This window comes from Dermochelys coriacea, chromosome 26 (genome assembly GCF_009764565.3).
Source record: "Dermochelys coriacea isolate rDerCor1 chromosome 26, rDerCor1.pri.v4, whole genome shotgun sequence".
Taxonomy (NCBI): Eukaryota; Metazoa; Chordata; order Testudines; family Dermochelyidae; genus Dermochelys; species Dermochelys coriacea.
Window position 1 is genome coordinate 14,673,681 of NC_050093.1, and position 15,875 is coordinate 14,689,555.

The 15,875-nt window shown below is 54.8% G+C and overlaps 1 protein-coding gene across 2 annotated transcripts; it reads right to left on the reverse strand.

Annotated features, from left to right (window-relative positions):
* Window positions 1-1,039: 1,039 nt before the first annotated feature.
* Window positions 1,040-15,649, reverse strand: NEURL3 (neuralized E3 ubiquitin protein ligase 3). 2 transcript variants are annotated; one of them, XM_038384512.2, is made up of 4 exons: window positions 14,990-15,648; window positions 4,644-5,144; window positions 3,812-3,886; window positions 1,040-3,152 (listed from the first exon to the last, which is right to left on the reverse strand). In XM_038384512.2, the coding sequence occupies exons 1-4, from the start codon at window positions 15,015-15,017 to the stop codon at window positions 2,623-2,625; spliced, it is 1,134 nt and encodes a 377-aa protein (XP_038240440.2). In that variant the 5' UTR covers window positions 15,018-15,648; the 3' UTR covers window positions 1,040-2,622. The 2 variants fall into 2 exon arrangements, with proteins under 2 accessions (XP_038240440.2, XP_043359005.1); XM_043503070.1 differs by lacking the exon at window positions 3,812-3,886 and having other exon boundaries at window positions 14,990-15,649.
* Window positions 15,650-15,875: the final 226 nt, after the last annotated feature.

The window sequence follows — 15,875 nt, forward strand, 5'->3', positions numbered from 1 at the left end:
CTACGCCCCTGGAGTGTAGACACCTGCCACAGCAAAGACAGCAGGGTTCCCATCGCTGTAACGAATCCACCCTCTCGGCCGAGTTCCACAGGAGCAGAACTAGCTCGAGCGGTGGCTGTACGGAGGCGGATTAAAGTCTCCTTGGGCCAGAGCAAGTCGGGGGGACCCTGCTGCCGGAACCATGGCCCTGCCTGACCCCTGCTACCTGCGGTGCCACCTTCTTTCTGCGGCCCCACCCATAGCCCTGCCCCTTCCCCCCCCGTGGCCCTGTCCCCATTTCACCCACAGTCCCTCCCCATTTGGCCCTTTCGGCCCCCCACCCAAGACCGGCGAAGCTCTGTCCACCTGCCATGGCCCTGAGGCAGTGGCAGGGAGCGAGAGCTCATCCAGGCCCCGGGGCCGCAACCTGCCCTGCCTGCCCTGCACTTCTGCTGCGGACCGTGGTCGGGGCCCTGGGGCTTCCCCTGACTTCCTCACGGCTTCTGCCAGGTCTCCAGGCTTCCAATTTCTGCTGGGGCGCCCATTTCCCGTGGGCCCATTGGATAATCTGCCATGGTGCCTATGCCCAAGGTGTACATCTCTTGGGGGGAGGGGGGTCATGCCTATGTTGACCTAAGTTTTAGGTGTAGACCAAGTCTGGGATGACAAGTGCTCTGGCAGCAGCCAGGATCATCGATGCTGTTCACGAGTCTGATGGTGCTGGGCCGGCCTGTTTGGTTGTTCTAGGGTCACTCCGCAACACTGGCTCCTCCCATTTGCTTTATTGGTATAAAAATGGTCTCAAAACATCAAAGAACCTCAGAAGGAATGACCCAAACTCTGGAAAGAGGCAGAAGGAGAAGGAAATTGTACCCCTCTGGCCTCAGACCCCCAGGATCTGATGTGGCCAATAGCCCCTCCTCTTATTCGTACAACAAAACCTCTGCTCACAATACTAAACCCGCCAACCATTCCACACCTCCCATAACCGAAGAGCTTCTGGGGCCTTAGCCACACCGTGGCTGGAACGAAAGACAAACTGATATCCCTGGAGCCAGGCCATAAGAAATACAGTTTATTAACAATAACAGACAAGCTTGGCAGCGTGTCCCTGTGGACGCGAACGACACCCCTCTCCCCATTGGCATGCAGGTGGTTTTAAAGATTAAGGCGTGGGATTTTCAAAAGAGTCACCGAAACACACAGCCCAGCTCATGATGGTAAGGCATAGTGGGCAGGGAGTTGCTGTGCATGGGGAGTTGTCTTCACTCTGGATTTACCCTGGTGTAACTGTGATCAGAATCTGGCCCAGGGACTTTACATACTGTTTTACATTTAATCCCAAATGATGGTGCTTGATCCAAAGCCAACAGTAAACCATACCCAGCTCTCAGCTAGCACTTCTCAAGCATAGATCTCAAAGCCCTTTACAGAAGGGGTTAGTGCTATTACTCCTGTTTTACAGATGGGGAAACTGAGGCACAGTGAGGGGGAGAGACTTGCTCAAGGTCACCCAGCAGGCTGCTGGCATAGGACCCAGGATCAGGCCCTACTGAGTGACATTTGTGGGACAGTCTTTCACCAAGGTGACTGTAAAGAAAAGGTCCACATCTCCCTCCCACACATCCCTGGGTGTGGGTCACATGAGTGCTCCATGGAATTCCCCTCCCCAAAGCAGCAGGAAAGTCCAGGCATTTTCCACTCCCCCAGGATCCTCAGGCCCCTGTGCTCTGGCATCCCTCCCCCTTGCTGGCTGCACGAGGTAGGAGGAATTCCCTTGCGTTAAGAACAGCTGCTGGTTCAGTTCATCCCAGCTTCCTGGGCCCAGAGGTCCCCATCTGGCCCTGGATCCATCTGCCTCGACGAGGCCCATCTCAGTGACACTCGCTGAGCCTCTGTCACTCAGGGCTTCATCGAAAGCCCCTCGGCACACATCGAAAGTCTCCCAGTGACTCCAGTGGACTCAGCATCAGGTCTGACCCCAAATTCCCAGGTAAGCAAAAGATGCCCACTTGGCTGTGATGCAGCAGCCCACCCCCCGGCAGGCAAGCCGAGTTCACTGGGGGAGGTGCTGACTTGCACGTGTGTGTGAAACACACCAAGCTGTACAACGGAGCTAGTTACACATTGATGGGAGGGACTGAGACCTCGCTACACTTAAACACATTTCAGCCTGTTTACATAGTTACACCGGTAGACAGAGCTCCTCTCTCCACGCACTGGACATTACTACAGACAGCAGTGCTATCTACACGGGCAGGGGATGAACTGGGCAGACTAATTCTCCCAGGAACATTTCCTGTGGGCCCCTGCCTCCCCACTCCATTCTCCCTTCTAGCTGGCATGTTCCTGCTCTCCCTAGGGAACAGTGTCCACCCCACTCCCGGGGCAACAGGGGGCAGAGGAAAGGGCCTGGTGGGCCCAGGAGTACCTGTCCCCACAGACAGGCCAGAGCTGTGGAGTTCAGACCTAAATCTGACCCCCCTCAGCCAGTGCTGGGGTCTGGAGCTGGGCTGTGGTTTGGGCTCCCTGCATCTGTACCCCCATCCCTGGCATGGACAGAAGGCAAGAGATTTCTCCGGGGCTGGTCCCCAGAATACATGAGAAACAACAGGAAATGGGAGCCTCCTGATTTTTGGCTCATCACCTTCCTTGCTTCTGCTGGGCTGAGTCCCTCGTCATGGGGGCTGCCCCCCAGCTCCCCTGCTCTGTGCGAAACAGCCCAGCTAAGGAGAGTATAGGAGGGTCATCACCTGTGCAAGGTGCAGAGAGTGAGAGGGGCAGAAAAGACATGGCCAAGACCCCCACAGCAACGGGAGCCAGCAGCAGGGTTGTGCAGGGGGTGGGGGGGAAAGGATTTCTACCTTTCACTGGGGCAGGTTTCAGAAACCCCCCCACCCCTGCTTCTATTCGTCCTCCTGGCCATGGTTGGTTCCCAACAGGCAGACGTGTCCCAGGAGCTGGAGCTCCCGGGATGACCTGGACGACGTCCTGTATCTGCTCCCGACAGAAGGGGCAAGGGCGGCTGCTGTGGAACACCTGCTGGGCACAACAGTGGCAGAGGGTGCCATGGCCGCAGGGCTGCAGCAGGGCGTTGGCCTCATGTGAGCAGCAAAGGACGCACTCCTCCGTGCAGCCTCCCAGGAGAGAGCTGTAAACCTGGCACGCCGGCGCTGGGGAGACAGGAGTGCAGCGTTAAAGGGGCAGGCGAAGCTTCTTCCCCTGAGCCCAACAAGAAATGTGCTGGGCTAATGTCCTGCCCTATCCCACCCCTCCCATCCCTCGAGAGCGCCGGGGCACTCGTGAGCTAGGACCAGAGATATTTCCCCTCCAGCTTGGAATGACCCCCCCAACACTACCGCTGCGATGGCGGTTTTGTAATCAGTTTGTGGGCACGCCCTCAGCTGACCCCATGACACAGCCTGGCTGAGGGCTGTCCCCGCTCACAACCCGGCCGGCTGGGTGCCAGTGCCAGCCGTGTGTCTGCGCCCGCCACGCTTCCGACCCTGAGCCTGGGCTGTGTCAGACAACCCTCAGCGGTCAGTGGAGGTAAGGACGCCCGTCTCTGCTGGGATTTCCAGAACGGATAGATGGGCAGCGGTCCCAGACAGCCAGAGCTCCTAAGGCTACCAGGGCCTTCTGTCCAGGAAGGCTGACCACAGGCCAGGCACAGCACCCAGCGATGAGATCCTGAGCTGGCTGGACCATTGGGCTGACCCACTCTGGCCATTCTCATGTATGTCGGGACATGGTCCTTCCCAGGTCGGCTCCATGCCCCAAGAGGAAATGGAGCAGAAGGAGCCAGTGCTAAGAGCCACCTTCAGCCACTGACCATGAAGCATGGCAGGATGCGATGGCCTGGGGACAGGGGCGGGCTCACCGATGCCTCCCCAGGGCCTTGTGGGATCTAGAAGAAGAAAACAGAGTCCAAGATTAGCCTCAACGAATATAAACCTCTCTCGACGGACCCCAGAGGGAACGAGTCCCTGGCTGCTCACGCCAGGGGACCAGTGTCCACCCTGCAATAGTTCCCTGAGTGGCCGGGCCAGGCCCTCCAGGGCAGGCATCTGTGCCAAGCCCCAGAAGGTCAGGAAATCTGATCGCACCTCCCAGGGAGATCGGTGTTCATGCAATCCGGGGAATCCCCACCCTCTCCTCACACCCACCCTACCCCTGCCCCCCGAGAACCCCCACCACAGGTAGCAGATGGGGAAATGGGCTGGGATTAGCTACGGGCACAAGGGGGGGCAAGGGTTCAGGGGGAGCTGGTCACATAGATCCTTCGGCCTCCTCTGAAATCCCCCGCGGTCAGGGGGCTGTGAGGTGGGGCAGCGCGGGCGGCCCCCGCGGTCAGGGGGCTGTGAGGTGGGGCAGCGTGGGCGGCCCCCGGCGTCAGGGGGCTGTGAGGTGGGGCAGTCGGGGCAGGGCATTCTGCCTCTCTATGCCCACACTCCAAAGGGCAGCGGTGCCTTGCAGAGGTCCCCTGTCCTGAGTCAAGCAGGGCAGCCAGCCATCGCCATGTGTGTCATCCCCTGGCTTCCCTGCCTCTGCTGCCATGAATCCCCCGCCGTGTGCAGCCCTGGCAGGTGGGAACGAAACATCTCCCAAGATGCATGTGGACCGTGAACCCAATGCCTCAGTCCCCAGCACTGCTGCATGCTCACCGAGAAGCTGGACCGCCTTGGTCTGCCCGTAGACATCAATGACGGCCCAGAGACAGCCTCTCACAGGGACGTCCCTCAGCAGGCACACGTTCCGGGCCTCTTGCTGGCTGCAGAAGAAAACTCTGCCTCTGTGGTCCACCCAGAACATGAGGATGGTGCCTTCCTCCATGCACTGGTCTGGCAGGACTGCAGCCCAGGTCTTCCCCTGCCTGACCAGGTCAGGGCACGCAAATGGCGGCAGGTGACGGGGGTCCAACTTGGAGGGGTCCATGGAGGTGAAGCCCACTCTCAGCCCCCCGTGCCAACTGGCCTCCTTCTTCAAGATCTTCAGTGTCACCTGCTCGTGGAGCCGGATGGGCCGGTTGGTGAAGACGATGCCGTCATGGAAGCTGCTGGCCCGCTCAGCCATGTGGTGGAACTCATCCAGGAGGACCTGGGAGCCGTGGGTGAAGGGGTGGAAGAAGATGGGCTGGGAGGTGTCCCCGTCACTACTCTCCATGCCTGTGTGAGACACAGGAGGAAGGAATGCGCTAGTGATGCTTTGTGCAGCTGCTAGATGTTCTGTGCCCAGTCCTGCCGGGCCAAGCATCTGCAGCCCCATCTAACCAGTGCACTCTGCCCCCTGCCACAGGCCCTCCAGGGTTGTGGGGAGAGCACTGGAGACTAGGCTCGAGTGTGACACCATGGCCCCCCACTGACTGCAGTGGGGTTACTCCACAGCTACGCCCATGCAGTGTTTGCAATGAGGGGGGTCACAGCCACCTTGCCCTTCCTGTAGTGTTAAATGGAAGGGGGTTCTGGTGAGATGGGGGAAGGGTCTTTGTCTGGGAGAAGCTGAGAACCCCTGAGAGCAGACCCCCCTCTTATCTGTAGAGACTGGCCTCCTCCCTGCGCTGCTCTGCCACTGAACCACAGGGCCCGTATCTTGCTCCCACCATCAAGTTCAGGGTAGACTTGGGCCTGTCTTCTCATGGGGTTTCAAGAGCCTGACCCCAGCACTGTCTTCCCCAAGCCACCAAGCAGAAGGGACCATGCCAAGAATTGGCTGATCTGCCTATTTCAAAACACCACCCACTGACGCCAGCAGGGTCCTCTGCCCTCAGGGACTACCCCGCTCTTGAACCCTCTCCCCATTTTCCTTCCCTCGCAGCCTTCTTCGCCTTGATGCATCAGGGATCCCTAAACATGCCATGAACGCAACACCATCTCCTGAGCACATGACAGCTCAGTCCTGCCGTGCCTCATGCTGATACCTCAGTCCCCCTTAGCCCTACCCTGGAAGGGCCCCATCTCCTGCGTTCAGAGGCGAATTCAATCTCCTAGGCTGGAATTCCCCTCCCGTGGGGAATTCCCTGTGTTGATCCGATCCTTTTTCCAGGCTGTTTATCCCGAGGAAGGAAAATCCATCTCCCTTCTGTGCACTATCTCTCTAGGCCAGCTGCGACCCTTGTTCCTCCCTGGCCAGGAGTCCTCTCTCTTGAGTCATAGATACTAATCATGGTGAAAGGAAAAACAACCTTGTGGCTTATCTGAATTCACTGTGGATTTTACTTCAAGTCAGCGAGAAAGTGAAAGTAGGGCTGGGACACTGTCAGGGTCATTCACCTGGAGAAATTTGATTGCCTCACTGGGAAGGCTGACCAGACCTACTGATATTAGGGGCTTTGTCTTATACAGGCAACTGTGTCCTCTCCTCCCCCAAAAAAGAAAGTGGCCCAGACTGATCACCCTTGCTATCTGGCCAGTCACGGGGTACGACAGCTAATCACAACCCCAGAATGTGTCTGCAGCCTGATCTTGTGGCTCACGGGCTCCCCAACAGCCAGCTGGCACACAAGCTATGTAAACAAATGCAGCTTCCTCCCCAGATGCTAAGCTGCTGGGAGGAGGCATGAGAGCAGGAAGAAAGATGTTACGGTTACGCCTACACTACAGCTTGTGATGGCAGAACTTATATCCCCCAGGGGTGTGAATAAACCACCCCCCCCGTGCGACATACGTTGCACCGACCTAAGCACTTGTGTGCACAGTGCTGTGTTGGCGGGGGAGTATCTCCTCCCACCAAACAGCGGCTGGAGGGTTAAGCTCACCGGAGAGCGCCCTCCTGTCGGCTTAGAGCGGCTACGTTAGAGACCTTAGAGCAGCGCAGCTGTGTGGGTACAGCCGTGCCACTGTAAACTCTAGGGTAGCCACAGCCTTAGGCTGGGGTCTTCAAAGGCCAAAGGGAGTCAGGCACCAAAATCCCATCAGCTGTCAGTGGAGCTGGGCCTTCTGAAAATCCCAGCCTTAGACACGACGGTGACGGGCGCCAAAGCGAACGCTAGCCAGACAGGCAGCCAAACGGTCTGTGATTTTGCCTGCTTCCCCACCCCCTAAAGATTCTGGCCCATGCACTGGTGAAACAGCCCTCTAGCACTGCGGTTCTCAACCGGGGGGCTCAGGGGGCCATGAGCATGTTTTGGGGGTCCCCCAAAATAAATCCGAGAGCGTAGAAAAAATAAAAGCCGTTTCACCACGTGCTATTTGGACACATTGCTTTTTATTTAACCAGAGCGTGTATTCATTTTCCTGAAACCTATTGGCTTCAGCAGGGCTGGCATTAGGGGGCAGCAAGCAGGGTAATTGGCCAGGTGTCCATGCCACAGGGGTGCCTGGCAGGGCTCGGGCTTCAGCCCCGGGTAGCCAGGTTCAGGCATATTAATATTTGAACACAATATTCAGTTTTTTATTTTTGTACCTATATTATCCTTTTCTTTTGTGTATTATCCAGGAAGTTTTTGGAGAGTGCTGGGGACAACTTCCTGGTGCAAGGGCTGAAGGAACCAACCAAGGCCATGCTCCTCTTGACTTACTGCTCACAAACAGGGAAGAATTGGAAGGGGAAGTAGAAGTGGGTGGCAACCTGGGCAGCAGTGACCATGAGATGGTCGAGTTCAGGATCCTGACAAAAGGAAGAAAGGAGAGCAGCAGAATATGGACCCTGGACTTCAGAAAAACAGACTTTGATTCCCTCGGAGAACTGATGGGCAGGATCCCTGGGAGGCTAATATGAGGGGGAAAGGAATCCAGGAGAGCTGGCTGTATTTTAAAGAATGCTTATTGAGAGTGCAGGAACAAACCATCCCAATGTGCAGAAAGAATAGCAAATATGGCAGGTGACCAGCTTGGCTTAACAGTGAAATCTTCGGGGAGCTTAAACACAAAAAGGAAGCTTACAAGAAGTGGAAACTTGAACAGATGAGTAGGGAGCAGTATAAAAATATTGCTCAAGCCTGCAGGGGTGTAATCAGGAAGGCCAAAGCACAATTGGAGTTGCAGCTAGCAAGGGATGTGAAGCGTAACAAGAAGGGTTTCTACAGGTATGTTAGCAACAAGAAGAAGGTCAGGGAAAGCGTGGGACTGTTACTGAACGGGGGAGGCAACCTAGTGACAGATGATGTGGAAAAAGCTGAAGTACTCAATGCTTGTTTTGCCTCGGTCTTCACAGACAAGGTCAGCTCCCAGACTGCTGCACTGGGCAGCACAGTATGGGGAGGGGTGAGCAGCCCTCAGTGGTGAAAGAACAGGTTAAGGGCTATTTAGAAAAGCTGGACAGGCACAAGTCCATGGGGCCGGATGCGCTGCATCTGAGGATGCTGAGGGAGTTGGCTGATGTGATTGCAGAGCCATTGGCCATTATCTTTGAAAACTCATGGCAATCAGGGGAGGTCGCGGATGACTGGAAAAAGGCTAATGTAGTGCCCATCTTTTAATAAAGGGAAGAAGTAGAATCTGGGGAACTACAGACCGGTCAGCCTCACCTCAGTCCCTGGAAAAATCATGGGGCAGGTCCTCAAGGAATCAATTCTGAAGCACTTGGAGGAGAGGAAGGTGATCAAGAACACTCAACATGGATTCACCAAGGGCAAGTCATGTCTGACCAACCTGATTGCCTTCTATGATGAGATAACTGACTCTATGGATATGGAGAAATCGGCGTGGACATGATATACCTTGACTTTAGTACAGCTTTTGATACGGTCTCGCACAGTATTCTTGCCAGCAAGTTAAAGAAGTATGGACTGGATGAATGGACTATAAGGCGGCTAGAAAGCTGTCTAGATCGTCAGGCTCAACGGGTAGTGATCAACAGCTCAAAGTCGAGTTGGTAGCCGGTATCAAGCAAAGTGCCCCAGGGGTCGGTCCTGGGGTCAGTTTTGTTCAACATCTTCATTAATGATCTGGAGGATGGCATGGATTGCACCCTCAGGAAGTTTGCGGATGACAAAGGTGGGGGGAGGGGAGGGATACGGTCCAGAGTGACCTAGACAAATTGGAGGATTGGGCCAAAAGAAATCTGATGAGGTTCAATAAGGACAAGTGCAGAGTCCTGCAGGCTGGGGACTGACTGGGTAAGCAACAGTTGTCATGAAGTGTGGGAGAGTCTGGGCCCTGCACACGCCACTTCCTGCGATTTACCATGACTCTCAGCCAGCCAGTAAAACAGAATGTTTATTAGACAACAGGAACAGTCTAAAACAGAGCTTGTAGATACAGAAAACAGGACCCCTCAGTCAGGTCCATCTAGGGGGGTAGGGAGCCCAGACCCTGGTTCTGGGCCTCCCTCCATTTCCCCAGCCAGCTCCAAACTGAGACCCCCTCCAGCCCCTCCTCTGGCCTTTGTCTCTTTCCCCGGGCAAGGAGGCCACCTGATCTCTTTGTTCTCTAACACCTTCAGTTGCCACCTTGCAGGAGAGGGGCCCAGGTCCATTAGTTGCCAGGAGACAGGGTGTCGGCCATTCTCTGTGCAGACAGCATCACACCTTCCCTCTAGGGCTCTGCAACAATCACTCACCCTTATCCCACAACCTAGATACTTTAGAAATGCCTAGGGGAAACTCAGGCCCGCACACAGTATTCAGAAAAACATTAAGAACGTTCCCACTTCATCACAGCAGTTCTGCGGAAAAGGACCTGGGGGTAACAGTGGAGGAGAAGCTGGATATGAGTCAACAGTGTGCCCTTGTTGCCAAGAAGGCCAATGGCATATTTGGGCTGCATTAGTAGGAGCGTTGCCAGCAGATCGAGGGAAGTGATTATCCCCCTCTATTGGGCACTGGTGAGGCCACACCTGGAGTACTGTGTCCAGTTTTGGACCCCCCACTACAGAAAGGATGTGGCCAAATTGGAGAGAGTCCAGCAGAGGGCAATGAAAATGATTAGGGGGCTGGGGCACATGACTTACGAGGAGAGGCTGAGGGAACTGGGGTTCTTTAGTCTGCAGAAGAGAAGAGTGAGGGGGGATTTGATAGCAGCCTTCAACCATCTGAAGGGGGGTTCCAAAGAGGATGGAGCTCGGCTGTTCTCAGTGGTGGCAGGTGACAGAACAAGGAGTAATGGTCTCAAGTTGCAGTGGGGGAAGTCTAGGTTGGATATTAGGAAACAATATTTCACTAGGAGGGTGGGGAAGCACTGGAATGGGTTCCCTAGGGAGGGGGTGGAATCTCCATCCTTAGAGGTTTTTAAGGCCTGGCTAGACAAAGCCCTGCCTGGGATGATTTAGTTGGGGGTTGGTCCTGCTTTGAGCAGGGGGTTGGACTAGATGACCTCCTGAGGTCTCTTCCAACCCTGATCTTCTATGATTCTAGATGTGTGTGTGTTAACTGTATAACTTTCCATTTAATACAGCTGTTAATCCATTGGCTATGCAGAAAAAACAGCCGTTGTGGCGGGGGGTGGGGGGTATGGGGTTTTTATGCCATATTTCAGGGGGGCCTCCAAACCCCTGCTCTAGAAGGAACAAGTCTCCTAGCCCCACCTTGCTCCAGCACCAGAGCCTGGCCTGGACTAGGCTGTGCTGGCAGGGTTGAGAGGGGACTGTAGTCCATCTAGTGATTCCTTCTGGGGAGAAGGGAAGAGGAGAGAGGAATGAGGAAGAGTGAAACAGAGTGAGGGAAAGAGAGATAGCCAGGGCTTTATGCTATGGCCTGACAGTCTCCTTCCAACCCAGGGCACAAGTGAAATTAGTTTGGTACCTAAATGAGCACCTAAAGCAAGCACTGAAGACCCTAAAAGCACCACACGGTGTGGTCATCCCTATGGTCTCGGATTGGTCAGCACAGAGAGGCATGCGCAGAAGGGGCTGCAGATCAGGGCTGAGGAGAGAGAGAGGGAGAATCGCTCTATCATGAGTGCAAGGTCTCTGCAGTAGGGAAAGACTCATTCCTCAACATGCCAGACATGCCACATTCCTCAGCTGGTGTAAATTGGTGCCGCTCTATCCAGGTCACATTGTGCAAAAAGCACCTAGTGATTTAGGAGCCATTTTTAGAAGGGACTTGGACAATTATGCCCCTAAGTCCCATTGACTTTCAATGAAATTTAGGCTCCTAAGGGCCAAATTTTTAACCATGTTTAGATGCCTAATATGCAAATAGGTGCCTCGTGAGATTTTCAAAAGTGCCTGGGCTCCCATCTCACGTGAATTTCATTGGGAGCCAGGTGCTTTGTGAATCCCTGCAGGTGCTAAACTGCATCTATAGGGGCCTAAACCTCTTTGAAAATCTGACCCTAATTGACTCCATTGTGTCTGAAAACGGGACCTACTCTCCGACATCGTTTAGGTGCTTTTTAAAATGTTGCCCATAGGCCACAGCAACTGAAGCTACAATTTACCCCAGGTGCAGATCTGGCCTATGTCATGTCTATACAGCACACAGCATAATGAGACCCCAAACCTGACCCTTTGAGTCGGGCCACGAGGTGCTGCTGTAATATAGCTACTGATTTCAGAGTAGCAGCCGTGTTAGTCTGTATTCGCAAAAAGAAAAGGAGGACTTGTGGCACCTTAGAGACTAACAAATTTATTAGAGCATAAGCTTTCGTGAGCTACAGCTCAATCTGATGAAGTGAGCTGTAGCTCACGAAAGCTTATGCTCTAATAAATTTGTTAGTCTCTAAGGTGCCACAAGTACTCCTTTTCTTATAGCTACTGATGTTAGAGTAGCTCTCAGTGGTCTGGCTGGAACGCCCATCTCCCACCTGGCTCCATGGGCTGGCCAATGTGAAATCTGTCAAATCAAAGGGCTTCCATGCCATTTCTGGCAATTCTTTCTGCACGTAGCGAGGCCAAGGCCCCTGGGGCCTTTCCGGGCAAAGGCTACCTTCGCCCAATGCCTGTTTAGCCAGATTCCAGGGCTCCCCCCGGCTTCACCCGCTCAGGCGACGGTGTGTGCCTAACAGTGCCTGGGCAGCTGGCTGCTCTTCTCCTTCCTCCAGTCTGGGCCCAGACTCCCTGCTCCTCTGCACAGTGTAATCCCCCCCTGGAATGACTCCGGACTTACACCTCAGAGCAGGATCAGGCCCCTTGGCTTCACACCTGCAACCTCCTACGTTTGCCCCTGGCTTCTTGGCCACACCTGCCTGGCAGCCCCCTCCTCCCTTCCCGTCAGATTCCTCCTTCCTCAGCCCACCCCCCTTGGCTGGTCTCCACACCACCGATCACTCTGCTCCCGCCCCGAGCTGCTGCCTGGGTTTGCAAGGAGGCTGCGTACCGGTAAACTCCCTGATTGTTTGCTCAGGCCTAGATGGAGCTACTATAATGTGGGTGTAACATCGGTTGGAAAATCGTTCCCAGAGAGTAGTTATCAGTGGTTCACAGTCATGCTGGAAGGGTGCAACGAGTGGGGTCCTGCCAGGGCCATCCCTAGCTATTCTGGGGCCCTATGCAGCCCCCATCACGGGGGAGAGGGTATGGGGCCACAGGCCTCCACGGCAGGGGCAGGGTTGGCTTGGGGGGCATGGGGGAGCCACCCCCCAGCACTCACAGGTGGCATGGCTGGGGCCGGGTCCCTGCACTTTCCGCCGCCAGTGAGTGCAGGCCCAGCCCTGCTGCAGTTCCCAGGGGTGTGGGGGTGAAGCAGGGGCGGGAAGAGCTGGAGGGGGGGCAGAGCAGGGGCGGGGCTTTGGGGAAGGAGTGGAGCGGGGGCAGGGCTGGGATGGAGCAGGGGCGGGGCCATGGGGAAGAGGCGGAGCAGGGGCTGGAGCAGCACGCAGCTGCGTAAGGCACCCAGAAATTTGGTGCCCCATATTTCCTGGTGCCCTACGCATCTGCATACTTTGCATATGGGTAGGACGGCCCTGGGTCCCACAGGGATCAGTTCTGGTTCCGGTTCTGTTCAATCTCATCAGTGATTTAGATAATGGCATAGAATGTACGCCTGTAAAGTTTGTGGATGATACCAAGCTGGTAGGGGTGGCAAGTGCTTTGGAGAATAGGATTATAATTCAAAATGAACCGGACAAACTGGAGAAATGAGCTGAAGTAAATAGGATGAAATTCAATAAGGACAAATGCAAAGTACTTCACTTGGAAAGGAGGATAGAGAAAAATTGGTTTTGTTAACCTCTGAGGACAGGAGAAGAAGCAAGGGGCTTAAATTGCAGCAAGGGCGGTTTAGGTTGGACATTAGGAAAAACTTCCTAAGGGTCAGGGTGGTTAAGCCCTGGAATAAATTGCCCAGGGAGGTTGTGGAATCTCCAGCATTGGGGATTTTTAAGAGCAGGTTGGACAAACCCCTGTCAGGGATGGTCTAGAGAATACTTAGCCCTGCCACGAATGCCGGGGACTGGACTAGACGACCTCTCGAGGACCCTTCCAGTCCTGTGATTCTAGGATTCTGTTCAAGCCAGTTTACAGTGCTCTGGGGAGGGAGTCATGGCTTCTCCATGCCCATCCTCATGGTGAGCTACCTGTCTTGGGTATCGCTGTGCCCCCAGTACCACAGGAGCTCAGCACCACACAGTCTGTGACACATTCTTACACATGCATGGGTGGCAGGGCAATGAGCCCCAGGTACTAATGGCAACCAAGGCACCAAGCAGCTAAGTGACTTGCCCGGGTCACACATGATGTCTGTGGCAGAGCTTGGGATCAGCCGGCTCTTTTTGGAGGTGAGTTATTGTTCATTTACAGCGCAGGAGCTCCAGCCATCCCTTACTCCACACGCTACCTTGGCGAAACAATCGCTTGCAGCCACAGCTTAGCGGGGTTGGGGCGCAGCAGGACGGTGCACTGGCACCTCGCTCTAGCTGCGAGCTGCTTTGCCAGAATCCCAGGTTTCATTTTTAAAACCCTCCGTCCCTAGCCGCAAAGAAACCCTCAGCAACGTGAACCCAACATCACTGGGACAACAGCTCTGGGAGGTCTGAGCTGCCCCATTCAGCTCTGTGAGCTGTTAACTCAGAGGCACAGTGATGGTACGTTTTTCCACTGTTAACTCTTTCATCCCTCATGTAAGAGAGGAGAGGGAGGGTCGCAGATCTGTACATGGACAGACTGCAGTAGCAGGACACTGCATATAGGTCTGCTCCAGTGTGACAGTTTCACAGTTTCTAGGCATCAGGACTCCTGAGCTCTATTCCCAGCTCTGCCACTGACTTGCTGGGTGACCTTGGGCAAGTCACTTAGCCCACTGTCTCCATGTCTAAAATGGGCAATACACACAACAGTTTATTTCTATCTATCCGTCTGCAATGAGCTACGGCTACATGCACACAGAGCTCAGCAACTCATACATAATCTTCAGCGCCTGCCCCTGCTCCTGGAGCTAAAGCAGTGGCTTCGCCAGCTGTAAGGAAAGGCAGATGAAGGATGGTTTGTTGGTTCTAGCCTGGCCCCTAGACCAGCAGTCCAGCTTCTGCTCTGCCACAGACTCCTAGGATAAGTTACTTAGGTGCATTCATCCACCCCAGAGGGGGTCAATTCGGGTAGATGCCAGCTTGCTGCTTGCTAACTGGCTTGTGTGGCCCCTGCTGCACACCCTGAAAGTTCTCTGGTGTGTGTTACTCCAGCCCTGCAAACAGGGCTCTGTTAGCCTGCTTGAGGGCACCAGCAGTGTCAACATGGGCCAGTCACACACGCACTCGAATTTACAGCCCTGTGGTGCGGATGAATGCAGCAGGCAGACAAACCTTTCATCTCTCTGTGCTCGGTCCCTACTCCAGCTCACCCCACAAGAGAGGATACCTGGGAGGTGCCCAGGTACTATGGTACGGGGGAGCAGATAGAGCCCGTCTACAAATAGCACCTGGCAGGCTGGGGCAGCCCCAGGATGTGATATGATCAGGGTATATCGCACATCCACTCTCCACAGCTCGATCCTTCCACTGAGATAGGGCTGAACTTGGACCCCAAATGCCGGCATTTAGCTCAAGAGCCAGGTTGCAGTCTATACCTTGGCATTTCACCCGTCACTTTCCGTCCTCTGCCTGCCAGTGCAGGTGCTCCCTTGCTGTACTGCGGGCAACTGCATCCCTCTCCCCCGGGGGACAGGACCATGCAGTGTGTAAGGATCGTTCCCTCTTACCTTGCTGCCGGTTTAAACAGCTCCCCATTGCAGGCTGGGTGAGGCTTCTCTTCACATGTTCAGGCAGCCCTGAAAGTCCACTTCTGTCCTCTCACCTCAAGAGGGACCAGGAGCTTCTGCTGTGCAGTGCCGGCTCTCATGCCAGCCAGACTCGTTTTTATTCGAGCTGTGTGTGGTGATCATGTTACACCCCCAGCGAGTGAACAACCGACAAACCGACACTCTCATTGTCACATGGTATGACTGGTTTTGCTTTGAGTATTTCCAATATTCATTTTAAACGGCACACCAGCTGGCTTCGTGCCCAGAGCTGTCAGATGCCCAGTGGAGGAACAATAGGGATTTTCCTGCCTCCAGCTGCGCTCCAACGGCTGGGAGCTGATCTCACGGTGATCAGGATCCTGCTCCAGGGACTTCCACACCCCCCCCCCCCCAGAAAAGCAGGCAGCCTCGGAGATCAGGCTCTGCACTGGGGTTGTGCTCTGGAGCTTCTGGTGTCCACGTGCTGCAGGCAGGGGCACCACTGGGCACTTCTAGAGTGACCAGGACTACCCCATAGCCTCCAGTCCATGGAATAATCCCTGTGATGGGGGGGGGGGCTTCTGCTTCTGCCTCTTTCCAGACAGGTAAACTATTGTGGGGGAGGTCTAGGTTGGATATTAGGAAAAACTTTTTCACGAGGAGGGTGGTAAAGCACTGGGATGCGTTACCTAGGGAGGGGGCGGAATCTCCTTCCTTAGAGGTTTTTAAGGTCAGGTTTGACAAAGCCCTGACTGGGATGATTTAGTTGGGGTTGGTCCTGCTTTGAGCAGGGGGTTGGACTAGATGACCTCCTGAGGGCCCTTCCAACCCTGATCTTCTATGATTCTATGATTCAGAGACCACC

Coding starts and splice junctions, on each gene's coding strand:
- NEURL3 (XM_038384512.2), bottom strand. CDS start 15,017: ATGGGGAGCTGTTTAAACCGGCAGCAAG. Junction 5,145..14,989: donor CTGTTTAAACCGGCAGCAAG/GTAAGAGGGAAC, acceptor TGTCTCACACAG/GCATGGAGAGTAGTGACGGG. Junction 3,887..4,643: donor CAAGGCGGTCCAGCTTCTCG/GTGAGCATGCAG, acceptor TTCTTCTTCTAG/ATCCCACAAGGCCCTGGGGA.